This window comes from Patella vulgata, chromosome 2, assembly GCF_932274485.2.
Source record: "Patella vulgata chromosome 2, xgPatVulg1.2, whole genome shotgun sequence".
In the NCBI taxonomy this organism is placed as follows: domain Eukaryota; kingdom Metazoa; phylum Mollusca; class Gastropoda; family Patellidae; genus Patella; species Patella vulgata.
Genome location: NC_065880.2, coordinates 80,161,587 through 80,179,276, shown reverse-complemented (window position 1 = coordinate 80,179,276; position 17,690 = coordinate 80,161,587). Strand labels below are relative to the sequence as shown.

Below are 17,690 nucleotides of genomic sequence, written 5' to 3'. Positions count from 1 at the left end.
TTTAATGTGACATGCAGTATGTTCGATTTAGATAAAGAGCTGACAGCTCTCGTTATAATAGATAAAGAATCTATAAAGAAAAAGAAATACATGTATGTTGAAAATATCAGTACAATTATTTCATTCTGAGTGGAGTTATCGTCGGTTGGTTGGAGAACAGTGTAGTCACGATTGCCATTGCCACAGTCGTTACGATAATAAACAAAGTTTCAGGAGAGCCAGCTCAATAAGATTTTATGATTAGGCATTTTCTAAGTCTTTGATAAAGTCTTGTTTTATTTGTTTGAGAAGCTCGGGTCTACTGTATATATCCAGAGCTGTGTATGCTAACACCTTGGCTTGTTTCAATGTGAACGGCTGGGCGACAACAGAACCTGCAAATATAAAACAAACATGATTAAATAAACTACAATAAAAAGTCTCTAGAATACAAAGCCCCCCCCCCCCCTTAGCAAGTGCCCTGTAATTGGCGGTCATATACTGATCTTGGGATTTTGGTTCGGTGACACGAAGTAAGCATGTCGAGTGGACGTTAAACCCCATCTCTCCCTCCCTCTCTCTCTCTCTCTCTTTCTGTGAAAATGGTGACGCCGTACCTGAATCTGTTGTGAATTCCTTGGTATGATTAGCTGCTTTACCACCAATAGAGTACATAGGATGTATACTGGGTACCACGTGCGAAACATTACCCATATCTGTCGATCCAGTTGGGGGATCTGGTTCATCCCACAATTCAATACCAGCTTCCGCAGCATTCGTCTCGAACAATCCCACAATAGTCTTATTACTGATTAACCTGGAATATGGTCTGTCATCAAATTTATAGTCTACCTACAAATAGACAAAACTACAGTCTAACTTCAAATAGACACAACAATAGTATAGCTACAAATAGACAAAACTATGGTCTACCTTCAAATAGACAAAATAATAGTAGAGCTACAAATAGACAAAACTATAGCCTACCTACAAATAGACAAAACTATAGTCTACCTGCAAATGCGTTGGTCCAGAAAAGTCAGCCTGTTTGGAAATTTTAGCGGGCCCGTCTTCCACACACTGATCCGCAGTGAATATTCACTAAGCCGCGACAATCACTGATAAGGATGACATCGATGCGGCTTAATGAGCCACAAATATTAACTTTTTTCCTCCGACAAATTAAATTCTAAAACATTTTTTTTTATGTATTAGAAAAATAAATAAAGACTTTTGAAGTATTTGTAGGTAAAAATTATTTCCTATTTTAGTGTAAATGGGTATTAAAATGAGTAAAAGGCTCCATTCTGCTCGAATCTGTAACGTCTTATGTAAACAATGCACGCGCCATTGAGCCAATGATTGACGCCGCGTGATATGACGTCATCTTTTACAGAGATATTAGAAGATTTTCGTAATACTCTGTGAAACAGATTGCGTCTTCCATAGCCGCAGTGACTCACTGAGTATTGCGCCGTCTCGCTAACCAGAAGGTCCCGCGTGCATCTTCTTCATCCCGGTAGGTGCAGAAAAGTAGGACGATAAACGTAAAATTAAAGTCAATATCCCTACAAATACACGGGCTATATATAATGGGATATCAGCGCTTTACGAATCTTCGCGGGGGCTACGGGGACTCACTGAGTATGACCTTGTCTCTCTAACTAGACGGTCCTGGGTATTAGTCGATAAAGCGTCTCGGCATTTTCGGTTATGAGACTGAACCACTGTGGATAAGACACCTCACACAACATACGGATACTTTAAGTAATTAATAGTACATGTGCTAGAAGACTGGGGACAGCGTATATTCGTTGGGATGGGACGAACAGCCGAAGTACCGTGTACACATTGGCGTGCACGTTAAAGATCCCTTGGCAGTTGGAATGCGATGAAAGCCGAACAGCCGCTGTGCAGGTTGTTTGGCGTATGCCCGTCTTCATTAGCCAAATCGGAGCAGAACAGTAGGATATTAAACCCCGATTCATTTCATTATCAAGCTGAGCTCCAAAAATTAAAAAGGATAAAAACATACCGTGCATCCTGTAGCCACAGCAGCGCTTTCAAAACATTTACTGATCTTGTTTTTTAATACACCTAGTTCAGTATCAGTTGGTGCTCGACAATAATATTCTAATTCAGTTAAATCTGGTATAATGTTCGGTTTAGCTCCACCCTTTGTTATGATACCTGTCAATATAATAGATCTGTAATGGGGGGGGGGGGGGTAATCACATTTTTTCCTATCATGAAAATAAAATAATCACAATCGATATTATAAAATTCGATGTAATCACATTCGACATATACACTTTCCACATCTGATTCATTCATATTCGACATAATCACATTCGATATAGTCATATTCGATATAAACATATACGACATGGTCATATTCGATGTAGTCATATTCGACATAATCACGTTCAGTCTATTCACGTTCAATGTACTGACATTCGATGTAATTACCTTCAATGTAATCCCATCCAATGCTTTCATATTGGATATAATCACATTCGACATAATCACATCGCGTTGGCCAGAGTCTCCCTACATCTTGAGATCTGCGGATTAAGCACGTGATCTGCTAGTTCGGCTAAACGTTTTTACATTCGATGTAATCACATCACATTTGTAAGAAAAGTTTATGCCTGGGTCAAAAATATTATTCGTGTTGACCGGAGTCTCCTTAGACCTTGAGGGCAGAGGTTTCAGCTTGCCAAGCCTATAGTTACATCCGGGACTGTTTTTTTCACGAGTACAAAAATCACTGATTACACTAATTACAGATTTGTTTTCTTATATAAATCTTACCATGGACTCGCCATTTTGGCTTAAAGTGTTGTCTTAAACAGGATACGTTCTGGTAACACAGAACAGCGGCATCGAGGGCGTTCACACCTTCCCATGGAAAACCAGCCGCATGCGAAGCTCGTCCATGATACACCACGTTACATCTGAAATGTAAAGATAAAATCACTTGCTAGTTAGAAAACGTAGCGCCACAGCCAGTTGCAAAAAATAAAACAAATAATACTTTAGCAATCGAAATAAGAGTAGGCTGTTAGGGTCACTGTCCGTGGTATTTCGTCTCATAGCACACTGTCTTACGTATTTCCGTCTTAAATCGTTCAACCCCATGTTACTTTATCTCTGATCAACTCCAAGGTGTGGTTTTACACTGTCAACATAGCTAATGATATAACTGTAATTAAAATTACAATCCTATTAAAATACAGATCTGTATTTCGTTTCGTTACATGAAAATCTGGCCGGTGAATGTGGGAGGCCGTGTCAGGGGTCATGCGGAGGCTTTTGACAATATGGCGTCAGACATCTGATTAACCAATCAGCGTTGTTGTTTCAAGTGGGTATTTGGTAATCCAACCTTTGCTTTGTCTATCGCACGCCAAGATCTCCCCACAACAGAGAAATTGATTGGCTAATCCCCCACCTCAAGAAGAATGCGAGTTAAATAACAACTCTTCCAGATCCTGGTGTAGTAAAAAAACGAAATAAAATAGGATCCGTGTTTCAATCAGATTGTTAAAATTACTAACTTGTTTATGGATAAAGTTGGTGGTTTGGCATGATCAAATGGTGACGGATGAGACATCATAGCTACATCAACATTATCAAATACATTCGCATTGATGAGGTCTATTTTCCCACCTCCTCCTTCTTCTGCGGGTGTTCCTAAAACTGTTACCTGAAATTTAAATTTAAATTAAATTAAATGGGGTTTTTAAAATGTCTTAACATCGGACTAATAAATAAGGTTTTATTTAGCTTGCTGCTAATGACAATGGCATACAGTGCTCATCGATTTTTCCTCCCCTTCGAAGTACTAGACACACTCTGTCCTGCACTACTGATACGAATAACCAAAGAAATGTCTCGGCCATAACATAGCTACCATGGCTCCCAATGGAACTTAAAATTCAACATGAACTTCTCGGTTTACGCCCCTATTCAAGCTCGTGGCGTTCTTATTGACAGACCATTCCTCAGACAACTCGATCACCTTCCCAAAGCAGTTCTTTTAGATATCCACCGGGTCAAGTAAGACGACACTTACCTTCCCAAGCAGTATCTCGGGAGCGTTCTTATAGTAAGACTATACATACCTTCCCGAGTGGAACCTGAGAAGCATCCATGGCAGCTTTAATAGCTAATCCTGTAGCTACACCAACTTCAGCTATTAGATTATGTCCACAAGCATGTCCAATTTCCGGTAGAGCATCATACTCACAAATCACACAAATATTAGGTTTAGAAGAATCGTCATCGCCATATGTTGCCCTGAATCCCGTCTCTAGGATAAAATTTCTCTCAACTTTAAATCCCGCCTTCTCTAGAAACTTTGTTAAAACTCTGTGAGCAGAATGTTCATTGAAGTTAAGCTCTGGTACAGACCATATAGCTTGACTTAATTCATTTAATTCGTCTTTATACTTGTCGACGGCGTCTTCAGCTGCCGTCTTTAACTTAGTAATGTCCATATCTGTAAGAAAAGAAATTAGTGTTGCCAGACAACGAAACATGCCCACCTTCAGCTCTGTAGAGGATGCCCAAAACTTGGGTCAATTTGAAACTAACATGTGGTTATTTGTGTTTGAAAGGTTATGTGTGCAATGGTAGGAAATGAAATACAATGAGATTTAGCTTCCTACTATTCTGGGGGTTGGGGCGAATGGTTAGCGCGTGTGCGGTTTTGATCCCCCGACTATACGTAACAAGGAGTAGGGTCGCCTGTCCAAACTCGTGAGTTTTCTGCCACTGCTAGAGACCTCTACGCGCAAGCGAATTATTGAAATAAAATAGAACCATATGTTAGTCCCGAAATGACCTAGTTTGTGTCTGGTGGACGTTAAACCCCATTTCTCTCTCTCTCTCTCCCTCTCTCTCTCTCCCTCTCTCTTTCTCTCCTCCCCCCCCCCTACTGTTGCACCACGACTGGCCTGATGAACGGGCATACGCAATAGTGTGGCATGAGGGAAACTTTACCTGGACAACGGCACTGCGGACTATTCGAATTCAAACTGTCAAGGGATCTTTTACGTGCACGCCAATGTGTAAACGGGACCTCGGTATTCGCATTGTTAAGGAGGAAACGTTTGCCAGTGTTAGTGCAAATTCTAAATACAATATATGTGTTCGATCCCTGCGTTGGCCGAGAAAGTTTATAGGAAATTTCGACCGTGGTTCTTGTATGAATAAACCCTATACGTTTGTCAACAAAAATTCGCTCTTACCCGTTAACCGGTGGTCTTCGTGACTCAAATGTATTCCAACTATATGTAGGTCTTAATATAATTCACGTCACGTGCAGAGATATATGGCAGGGGAGAAAATGATATCGTATAACTATTGAACTGTACATAATATAGATCTTACCAGTTAACCGGTGGTCTTCCTCACTCTAATGTAGTCCAACTACTGTATGTAGGTCATAATATAAGTCACGTCACGTGCAGAGATATAAGGCAGGGGAGATAATGATGTCGCATAAGGCCACAGATCACTAATTATTTCCCCATTGACTTTAATGTTAATTCTCGTCTCTTAAACTGGCTCTAACTTTTTCCCAAATTTTCGTTGGGTAGAACGCTTTCTGCCACAGATGGAGCAACATGTGGCAAACTCTTGCCCAAAAGCATGTATGAGGTTCACCATGAAAAAAGACTAAAAATAACTTTGGCCCTGTGTCCTTAATTGTTGAACCGTAAATAATAGAGATCATTGATAACATCTTTAAAGTAGCACAATATATCAATTTATAAATGAAATGAAATTAAATGTGGTTTATCGTGCTAAACCGAAATTCCGAAAAGACCTAGTTTGTATCGGGTGGACATTAAACTCCATCTCTCTGTCTCTCTCCCTACTCGTCCACCCTGACTGGGCTAATGAACACGGGCATACGCCATACAGTGTGCTATGAGGGAAATTTTGCCCCCCCCCCCCCTCCATCAACCAATGAAAAGTCTGTAACCTTAAGAATAAGCTCCCAGGTAGTATTTGATAAAAGATAAGATCTGAATTTACTAATCTTTCAATCACTGTTTATGAGAAATATCTTTGATCCAGAATCACAAAACATTGCACATTATTTCTTACTGATGTATTTGATACATTAAAACAACAACAGTTTTATAAAAGGCTATATTTTAGTTAAAACAATTTTAAGTAAATTCTTAACTTAAGTCTGAGAATGCTTTGTGAACTCGACGCCAGGTAGTATTTGATATAAGAGTGTTATTACAGGTATAAGATAACATACCTGTTATATATTATTATTATTATTACAGGTAGATCTATATAGATAACCTATACCTATATATAGCACATGTCATATATCATGTGAAGAACACAAGATGATCAACTTATTTAAAGGCTCGATGCGTTATTGAACTTCCACAATATCGTAGTTTATAATGCAAGGATTACAATATCACTAAATGACGCACCTAACCTTTAATATTACCTATATATATATATAGCACAAATCATATATTACCTGACGAATACAAGATGATTAAACATACATTATGGAAGAGCTAAATCTGCCTATTGCAGGTCTTTCTTTAGGCCTGAAATGTTATCTAAATTATTAATTAGACATTAATTAACTTATCCAGACCATACACAACTCTCGATGCCATCGCTAGCCTGTGATAATTACTGGATTAGGATCTGATTTGCTGTTCAACATTCATTTATGATTAAATCATGAAATGGATAATCGAGACTATGTTTTATCGTACCGACTTTAGTAATGATGACCGAGGCTAGGCCGAAATTCAATCGCCAAATTCTCGGTTTAGAGTGGATCAATTTGACTGAAATTTCCAGCATATTGCCTTTACGTTATCTAGTTTTTAACTATTATAGTGAAAACTGCCAGCTCTTTATCTAATCTCCCATAATGTAATTTTAACTTACTTAATATGCAGTATAATAGACCGTGTTCACAAATAAATTATTTTACATACAGTAATAACTTATTTAATGTGGTCCAATCGTATATACAGTGTTTATGAATATAATTATCGTATATACACTTTGTAGTTAGATTCATTATGTAACATTTAATGAAGAAATAAAATGAAAATGCCAAGGCTACGTAATCTCCCAGTTTGGATTCAGTCGGATTTAAACTAGGCCCACCAAGTTTCTCCACTACCAATAAAAGATGAAGAGGTCTTGTTACGCTTGAGCAGCATAATTCAGTGAATTTCAATTTATCATAACTTTGTAAATATTGAACGGAACTGAACCTTTTGTCAACTGCAAGGGATTCGTGTAGCCCTAAATGACGCATCGAACCATAATATGCAATATTATTATGCGGTCTTCACAAATATAATTATCGTATATATGGAATGTGAGAGCTGTGTCCGAAAGATTTCGTATCTGCAAGCTTTGGACTTTTACAGAAACTATGACTTGAAACCACCGAGATTCGAGCGCCTAGTCAAAACTCCTCAATTGAACTGGTGTCAAAGATAACGGCATATTTACTACTCACACACTCGGGTGTCAGAAACATAAAATACGGCTTGAGTCACTTTGTCATACAATCGTATACAGACTGTAAATATAGAACTTTAGTCTACGCCAATTTGATTCCCTGTCCTATCGTCTCTTAATAATTATATAAATATATGTGACCAGTACCACCCCAGTCAACTTAAATATTTAAAACTAAAAGCTTTTAAACAGTGTTACGGATTACTTTTGGGCAGCACAATCAAGTACTTCGGTTTTTAAGTAAGCCTTTTTTCCGAAGAAATAAAACGGAAATTGTTTACAAGTTTTCCCGAAGAACAGAAAATCAAATTGGTGTAGATTTATTTACAATTTCTTAAATGTTGATCCACAGATAGTTTCTGACTTTTATTTAATATTGATGTTTTAGAGGCGGAGTGATTGGGTATTGTTTTACATAAGGTCTTGGAATCGGAATGATCATGTATTGGTTAATATTGATGTTTTAGAGGCGGAATGATCAGGTATTGGTGAATATTGATGTTTAAGAGGGGGGATGATCGGGTATTGGTTAATATTGATGTTTTAGAGGCGGAATGATTAAGTATTGGTTAATATTGATGCTTTGGAAGTGTAATGATCAGGTATTATTTAATATTGATGTTTTAGAGGCGGAATGATCAGGTATTGGCTAATATTGATGTTTTAGAGGCGCAATGATTAGGTATTGGTTAATATTGATGCTTTAGAGGTGGAATGATCAGGTATGTATTAGTTAATATTGATGTTTTAGAGGCGCAATAATTGGGTATTGCTTAGTATTGTTTTTTGGTTAGTATTGATGTGCAATGATCAGGTATTGGGGGATATTGATGTTTTAGACGTGGACTGATCATGTATAGTGAAAACTAATGTTTTAGAGTCGGATGATCTGGACATAAACTAGTATAATTTGTGGAAATCGACTCCTGAAATAGCGTCACGTCATAACCAGCCCTCTCGGTTGGTAATCCCGTGTCATATGACGTCACATCATACCCGGGTCCTCTTGTTTACTGATCCACCGTAGCCCCGCGAGTAGATTACTAGTCTGAGAGATGACGGACACATATCGTGTTAATTCAGTGTTAAAGCAAATTCCAGACATACCCTGTATGATTCCTGTCACATCCCGTGTTTATCAATGACTGGACGACTAGATATTATATAAGATGAACATAGACATGGCTAAATCTATTTGTTAAGGCCATCTCAATTTTTGTCAAGGTCGCTTAAATGTAAATAAAGTTAAGGCACGTGAATGTTGGCGAGATTGTAGGTTAGGTTTAGGGTAAGCATTGGGGCTAGGTCCAGGTTAAGGGTTAGGGTTGGGATTAGCGTTAGCCCTGTTTACATCTCGTGACCTATGACGAAAAGTTAAGGTGGCCTTATCATTTAGCACTAACCATGCAGATAGACATGTGTTTGAATAGGAAGAGGATGTGAGAATTAAATTTAACTGACAAGTCTATCATAATAATTAGAGCTACAAACCTTGTTATACACAGGAATAGAATGACTGTTTATTACTGAGCGACGTTTATCAAGCAATGAGACGAGACACATGTTAGAATTAGATTTAACTGACACTTTTATCATAATAACCACGACTCCTTGTTATACACTTAACAATGTACACTTGTTGTCTACTCGGTTATTTCTTGTAGCATTGTAACATACTAAACTTACGCTGTCTGTCTATTAGCTCCGCTTGAGAATATATATTAAACTAGTTAACGGACATTTTGATTCCTAAATCGAAGATTCGAGTCGAAAACTCTAAGTATAATTGGAGAATATTGAAAATACATTTACCCCTGTCCCATTGAATATAATTGAATAGCTTTATTTGGTCTTTGTGTATATGTAAAACGGCCGAGAACCACATCGGGACTTTCCGACGAGATTTCCCTTTGTCAGTGGTGTAAGACGGAGGGCCTGACATGGTCAGCTGTCTAGTCATTCGGCTGGGACAAAAAACCGAGGTCCCGTGTATACATTGGCATGCACGTTGGAATTCGATATAAGAGTAGGCCATAGTTCCGCTGTCCGTGCAAAATTCACCTCATAATGTATGCCCGTCTTCATTAGCCCAGTCGGAATACAATAGTAGGAGGTTAATTATACCCCATTTCATTTCATTTCTCTGTGTGCAAAATGAGCCAAAAAAAATGTTACCCATTCTGATAGAAAACTACTTATGTAAATGTGAATACTTTAATGATTTTTTTTTCAGCAAGAAAGTATTAGTACACAACTTATTTTTCAATGTGAATACTTTAATAATTTTTTAAGAAAAAATACATGAAGTTTGTATTAGATAATGTACGATCAGAATGGGTAACATTTGTTTGTTCCACCCAGTAAAAAATTACACACCTTTTTTGTGACTAAGTGAGTAAGACGTTGGCTCGCTAGCCTGGCGGTCGAGCACCCCCCTCCCCCGTCGCCCCGTGTTGACCGAGACAGTTGTTATTGGATACTGTACGATCATAATGGGTAACATTATTTTTTTGCCCACCCTGTAAAAAAAATACACGCCTTTTTGTTAACTCTTCTCTGTAGTCTGGATTTGTGATGTGGGTATCCGTCTACATGCAAACTTTTGTTTCCAGTAATAGCGGGGAGCCACGGTGGCTAAGCGAGTAACACAATAGCTCGCTAGCCTGGAGGACGCGGGTTTCTCTCCGGCTGTTGACCGAGAAAGTTCATCGGGATTTTCCGGCGCGGTTTTCCCTTTGTCAGTGGTGCAGTATAGAGGGCCTGTGTAGCCGTTCGAATGAGACGAAAACCGAGGTAACGTGTATTGGCGTATATTAAATCTTCTATATCATAATACGTCTGCCATTTGACTTGTAAAACTGTTAATGTTTTTCTTTCGTGCATTGGTCCGTGGCTTTCAACGCCCGCTTCGGCCCAGGGTGAGTGATATCGCAGACAAATGATTCCTATAAATACTTACCATAACAGCCAGCCGTAAATGATGGTAAGTCTAGCACAAAATGGGAAAGAGAGGGCGAATTAAAAAGGACTTTCCTATTGGGATACAGTGTTTAATGCTATGGTATATCTAATTAGGACGTTTTCGTGTATCTCAAAATAATCCGGTTACGAACCAAAACGGGCACTGCGTCAAACCGATATACAGGGTTTGGATAAAAGCCAGGAAGATGTACTTCTGTACTGGATAACCGAAATATTATAACTTGATGATCGAGTCGTATCAAATAGCTGATCTTCCCACAAAGAAAATATGAATGAACAACCGGAAATAGCAGGTCTGTGGGCGGGGTTTATGTTTAACAGATGGACAGATAGCCCATTCATAGATGTAGATTCCAGTGGTAACTCGTTATCTGTTTTACAGCAGTGGATGTTTACGCGACATTGGCCTATGGAGAAGCGGGCATATCAACCCCATACGGCTAATAGACAGACGGTCTATTAATACAGATTTAAGTGATAGCGGTTATCTGTAACAGGGGTGAATTTGTCTGCGTTATGAGCCCGAGTGGAAGCGGACGATACATGTAAGGTTCTAAATGGGTAGTTTTTTTATTTATATCCATCCCAGTTATAGAAAACTCTCTGTGATATGAAGATGTGTGAAAATGGACGTTAAACTCTACGGGGTTCTAAATGAATAGTTCATTCATTCGTGTCTAGTTCCAGGTGTGGAATGGGTATTTAAACTTCATTGAACAAGGTTAAATTGGTAACTCATTCATCTATATCGATTCAAGTTATAAATTAACAGATCAGCATTATTCTCGTTATTTATATCATATCCGTATCTTTCTCTAGTACTGTGTGGGCGATATGTGTACAGATGAGCATAAACTTGGTTAATTTATACATTGAATTCTATAATTTTGACTTGATCGATTATGTGAGATTTTTCCCTGTGGAAAGAGTTACCTGCTCGTATTTAGAGTACTGTGATGACTTCAATATTAGAAACATTAAATTTTTGATCATCTAAATTTCTAGATATTACACTTCAGAGGAAATACAGTCTTGGCGTTGTTTATAAGGAATGCGGAAATATATATTCATTTCATCAAATAGATACGTGAAGGTTAGAATGTGTGTGAAAACGTTTTTATAAAGAAAAGAAAACCACTGATTCCAAAGCGGGTGTGTATATTTGACTAAAATGCAAACGGAAGAGATTTTCTACATGATTTTGAGAATTTCTTAAACACTGTGACAACTGTAGTTTGGCGTTCCTTCTAAAATGTATGTATTCGACTAAAAATATCAAATGGCGGAGATGTTCTAAATTGTTTTGAGTTATACTTAGAAATTAAGACTTTGACGAGCGTGGTATTAAACTGGATGCTATTACCCAGATTTTATGGCCTAAAAGGTAATTTTCTTTTTGAGGAATATATTAACTGGATAGTAAATGAAATGGGGTTTAACGTCCTACAGTTCTGCTCCGAACTGGGCTAATGAAGACTGGCATGCGCCATACAGTGTGCTATGAGGGGAATTTTTCCCGGACAGCGGCACTAAGGTCTACTCTTATATCGAATTCCAACTGTCAAGGGATCTTTTACGTGCACGCCAATGTGTACACGGGACCTAGGTTTTTCGTCTAATCTGAACGACTAGACTGTTGTCCTTGTCTGCATATGCCCGTCTTCATTAGTCCGGTAAGAGCAGAACAGTAGGACGTTAAACTCCATTTCATTTCATTTTATTTCATTTTATTCTTTATTTGCCATTGCTTGATAAACACCATGAAAAAGTAATAAATTTGATATTTATCAATTCTTAAACAAAATCATTGCTGAAACGTTGCTAATAAAAAGTAATTCTTAAACAAAATCATTGCTGAAACGTTGCTAATAAAAAGTAATTCTTAAACAAAATCATTGCTGAAACGTTGCTAATAAAAAGTAATTCGATTCTCTTAAATTATTTCCTCTGTATTTCCAGTTCATTTACTTAATTTTGATAAAGACCAGAGAAGCCATTTGGAAATGTTGCTCAGTAAAATAAAAACAGTAAACGTGATACAATATCAGACAGATTCATGGATAACGTTCACTAGGTTTATTAACTGCAACATTTCAATGAGGGTACTCTAACCGTTATCAATGAATAACATTCACTAGGTTTATTAACTGCAACATTTCAATGAGGGTACTCCAACCGTTATCAATGAATAACATTCACTAGGTTTATTAACTGCAACATTTCAATGAGGGTACTCTAACCGTTATCAATGAATAACATTCATTAGGTTTATTAACTGCAACATTTCAATGAGGGTACTCCAACCGTTATCAATGAATAACATCCATTAGGTTTATTAACTGCAACATTTCAATGAGGGCACTCTAACCGTTATCAATGAATAACATTCACTAGGTTTATTAACTGCAACGTTTCAATGAGGGCACTCTCACTGTTATCAAGCAATGATAACAAACGAAGTTAGGAGGTGAATATACATGTAATGGACGTTTGTAATATCATTGCTTGATAACGATGAAAGTGCCCTCATTGAAACGTTGCAGTTAATTAACCTATTAAATGTTATCCATCAAGCTGCCTGTTATTAAATATATCCTTTCACTAATTACCCTTTAAACGTGATACATACAAAATTATGTTCAGTGTATTTACACAGCTTTTGACAAGTTTGAGTTATTTATAGATTTTAGTATTTTGTAAGTTTTACAGTTTTATGGAACAAAAGAAATTTGGGTGTGAATAGCAATAACATAATGGACGTTTCATTTTGTGCTTTGTGTAGGCGAAATGGAGAAAAATATTTGGTTATGGTAAGTAGAATTAAAAGATAAATTTATAGTCTACCGGTTTCAGATTTTAACTTGCAGATTCAACCAAATAACAAAGTTAAAGAAACTATAATGTTTTGTAAAATATATTGTTTTTGTAATAATTTTATTGGCCGTTTTGATCGAATTGATGTCAAATGTTCGATCCCGAGAAAGTTCATCGTTTTTTCCCCAGCGAAGTCCTGACTACACATTAGCGCACACTAGATCGTAGTACCACTGCCTGGTCAAAATTTCATTGATAGTACACTGTATATACGCCCGTATTCATTAGTTCAGTGGGTGTAGAAGAATAGCATGTTAAACTCCATTTTATTTCCTAAAACTTTCATATAAACTTTTAATCTGATGTGTTGGAACTTTGAAAGACCCCGAGTGGGTGTTTAATAATAATAATAATAATAATAATAATAACTTTATTTAATGAGGCAACGTATTTAGTTTGCAAAAAAACTAATATTCCATAAGTCCCTCCTAAGCTACAAAGACATATATACATATAATATCAGGATAAATTCAAAATCATTTGAAATGCAATAGCATTTTATAGTGGGAAGTTTGGGAAGTCACTCCCAAACTATAAAACATATACATTATACAAGTAGAATATAGGAAGAACACTATAATTACACACAAAATAAGATAGAATGCAGTTGCAAGTTAAAAATAATAAGTATGTCATCAGTTGAATCAAACCCCATTTTATTTCTCAAATCTTTCATATAAACTATTAATCTGGCATGTTGGTATTTTGAAATACCGCGAGTTGTAAATGCCACAGGATCTCTGGTGAATATTAATAAATCTGAAGAAATTAAATGGTTAAAGACGGGCATGGAATACTGGAAGTTCTATGAAAACACAATGTTGTTATGGTTGGGCAGGAATTTACATCATCGTAAACCGCTGCCAGATATTCACCGTATCAGATATCAAACTTAATAAAAGAGGTACCACCCTAAAAGTGATCTTTACAACACAGACTCTGAGACTAGGATATCAAAGACAAAACAGCTGATTCGTATTAATTCTTGACCTGGAAATGTTATAGGAGTTTTAAAATCGCAAAATACTAATACTTAACAGATTTGGGGTAGCGAGAAAAGTTGTCCAACCCCGGCCAGATATGTAGATTTTAAAGGACACAATACAATTTCACTCCCGTTGAAAATAAACACTCATTGAGTCAACTGACGTGGTTTCGATTCCCGGCTTGTAGGTGACAAGGCACAGGGTTGTCTGTCCAGCCTCGTGGGTTTTTCACGGGTAATCTGGTTCACCCCCCCCCCCGCCACATCCCCACACTGTTAAAGACCCCTACCCGCAAACAAAATAATGAAATAAAATTAAACCATATGTTAGTCCCGAAATGACCGTGTCTGTGTCGAGCGGACGTTAAACCCATCTCTCTCCCTCTCTCTGTCTACTATTCTGTCAGTCAGATTAGTCTATTTTAGAGAAAGCGGTTACTAAAAATGTGAAGGCACCTCTCTCTCTCTCTCTCTCTCTCTCTCTCTCTCTCTCTCTCGCTCCATTAGTTGTCTATTTAAACCTGTTATTATAACGAGTTAATTGATATGTTCCCTCCATGTAGATAAAATAAATATTGTGATATATTGATGCTGTATGAACTTAGTACAAATCAGATATTGGTCAATCTGTTTATAATTATAGACATATGTTTCCAGTTTACACGGGGCGGCCATTTAATTACTACATTAAGATAAACGTGACGGGCAATTAACCTAATGCACTCAAATCCGCTATGAATACTAAGGCTCCGTTTACACGATTCACCCTGTTTACACTGCTTATCCGATTCTGCTTTTTACAATAGCGTATAGTTTGCATACATACCATCTAGGGTCAATAAATATTTTTCCTAATGCACGCTTATATATTGGAAATAGTTTGTTTTTGTCTTGGATACAGGCTAAAATGTTCTGTATGGGAGAATGCTATCACAATTGTTAACACTGTAACCAACCAAGTGGTGCCAATTCGCGTGTACAATAATGTACTACATTCGACCGCTGAATAGGAGCAACGGTGGCGAAGTTAGTAAGAGGCTGACTCGCTAGACTGGGGGTCGCGGGTTCGCTCCCGATGTTGACTGAGAAAGTTCAACGGTTTTTTTCGGTGTGGTTCCCCCTTGTCAGTGGTATAGGACGGAGTCCCTAGCAAGGGCAGCTGTGTAGTCGTTCCGATGGGACGAATAATCCATTGGCGTACACGTAAAAGATCACCTTGCAGATGGATATCGATATAAGAGTAGGCCGTAGCGCCCCTGTCTGGGCAAAATTTCCCTCATAGCACTCTGTATGGCATATGCCGGTCTTCACTAGCCCAGTAGGACCAGAACAGTAAGACGTTAAATCCCATGTCCTTTAATTTCGACAGCTAACGAAACGTCGACGTCCAGAACTCAAAACGAAATCGGTTCTTATGTGCGGTGGCCTTTAATGAGTATTACATGTATAAAACTATGTATACTGTTCTTAGTGTATATTAACAGTCATTAAATATTGATGGTGATGGTAAGTTAATTGCAGGTGATTCAGTGTACAGTTTAACGTGTACAGTACACTTTTCTGCACCAAAGACTACTGAAGACGGATAGAGACTAGGCTTCCGTATCTTCCGCCTATTAAACTGTTGATGACTGTCTACATACACATTTGACTGCTTGTTGAGGAAATCAATAAACCCTTATTACCCATTTACTTATTATGTAAAATAGTCCGGCGAAATCAAAAAGCATTATTTCAATGTAAAGACGGATTATATTCATTTAATAAAACAACATAAAATTTCTTGTGTCAGTTTGTCGATTTAAATAAGCTACATGTAAATCTCTTTTCTTTATAATCTAAAAATTGGCTGAAAACCACGCACTGATTAGGAATCAAACTACAATTAAATTTGTAGTTCGTCTTTAAATAGTAACTCCCTATACTAACAGGCAAGAGACCAGGGCCCGATTCCTAGAAAATTCTTAAGCACGTTCTTGTGCTTAGATTTAAGTAGACTTTGCATTTAAGTAAACTTCCCTTATTTTGTGTTCCCAGAAAATTCTTAAGAACGTTCTTGTGCTAAGATTTTAAGTAGACTTCATTGTAAGCACAAGAACGTTATTATGCGTTCCAAGAAAAAACTTAAGCACAACTTCGTTCTTAAACATAGTCAATCTAAGCACAAGTCCCAAGCAAGATATAGGGCTTGCTTACCAACCTTAAGTCTGTTTCTGCTTCAAAAAGATGGCTGACCGTAGAGTGTTTCGACGGCATTTCCGACACCTTTTGATACCAAACAGACAATTATTACAAAACAGAGAATATCCTTCTCCAGAAGAAATTAAGAATGCTATAGAAAATTTCGCTTCTACCCTGAAACCATTTTATTTATTTGCCAATTAGTAAACAATAGGCTACAAACACACAGGCTACTTTAAGATCAGGCGCTCTCACAATTATTCATTTAGTTTGTATGTGTCTGCGTTTTTGTATCTTGTGGCACATTTTATATGTGTATAGGGGACATGCCAAATGCATCTAAATCAACCGTATAATATATGACGTAAATGAAGCAGACGATAAATTTATGACGTAATTCGCATACCAAAGTTTTTTTTATGACGTTAAAGAGCATCGTAGTCTCAGTTTATGGTAAACTTTACCAGTCACAATGTGCTTAGACTTATACTTGACTTGTGCTTACGTAAGAATTGTCTTAAGAATTTTCTTGGGACGGTATTTTTATAAGTTTCTTACGTAAGAAAAAGTGAAACATGACTTTGTGCTTACTCTAAGAATTTTCTAGGAACCGGGCCCAGAATTAAACTTAAAAGTCAATGAGAAAATGAATTGTGGTCTTCTTCCATAAGGACTACGGTCCGTCACAACATATTAGTCCATTGGGCTGTTTATTTCCATGTCGGCTACTAAATGTCACTGAAACTATTGTTGTAGGTATTATGGTTAATTAGCTGTATGGGATTATTCTATAGGGATTATCGCTATTATAGAGATGACCCTAGATTCTACTATGTACATCAGATGTTGGGGGTACGTTTATTAAATTTTATTTAAGTTTTTTTTTTCAATTACTAATAAGTTTATAATTATTCATCTTGCAATAGAATACGAAACAAAATTTCTCGTCTAGGCAATGGCTCACTAAGTGAGTAAATTGCTGGCTCATTAAATCCCAGCTCGAGATTTCATTTCGAGGGTATCCAATCCATTTAAACGCGTGTAATCGTGAAGTTACCTACATGCCGCTCTCTAATTCTGTGGCACAGTGAATAAGACGTGGGGTCGTGTTCGATCCCTACATTTGCCGAGAAAGTTCATCTGGACTTTCCAACGT

The 17,690-nt window shown here is 37.4% G+C and overlaps 1 protein-coding gene across 2 annotated transcripts; it reads right to left on the bottom strand.

Annotated features, from left to right (window-relative positions):
• Positions 1-5,445, bottom strand: LOC126809926 (xaa-Arg dipeptidase). 2 transcript variants are annotated; one of them, XM_050534805.2, is made up of 7 exons: positions 5,377-5,445; positions 4,107-4,483; positions 3,540-3,688; positions 2,794-2,936; positions 2,015-2,169; positions 597-831; positions 1-374 (listed from the first exon to the last, which is right to left on the bottom strand). In XM_050534805.2, exons 2-7 carry the CDS (start codon positions 4,479-4,481, stop codon positions 241-243), a joined length of 1,191 nt encoding a protein of 396 aa, XP_050390762.2. In that variant the 5' UTR covers positions 4,482-4,483; positions 5,377-5,445; the 3' UTR covers positions 1-240. The 2 variants fall into 2 exon arrangements, with proteins under 2 accessions (XP_050390762.2, XP_050390763.2); XM_050534806.2 differs by lacking the exon at positions 5,377-5,445 and adding an exon at positions 5,235-5,342.
• Positions 5,446-17,690: the final 12,245 nt, after the last annotated feature.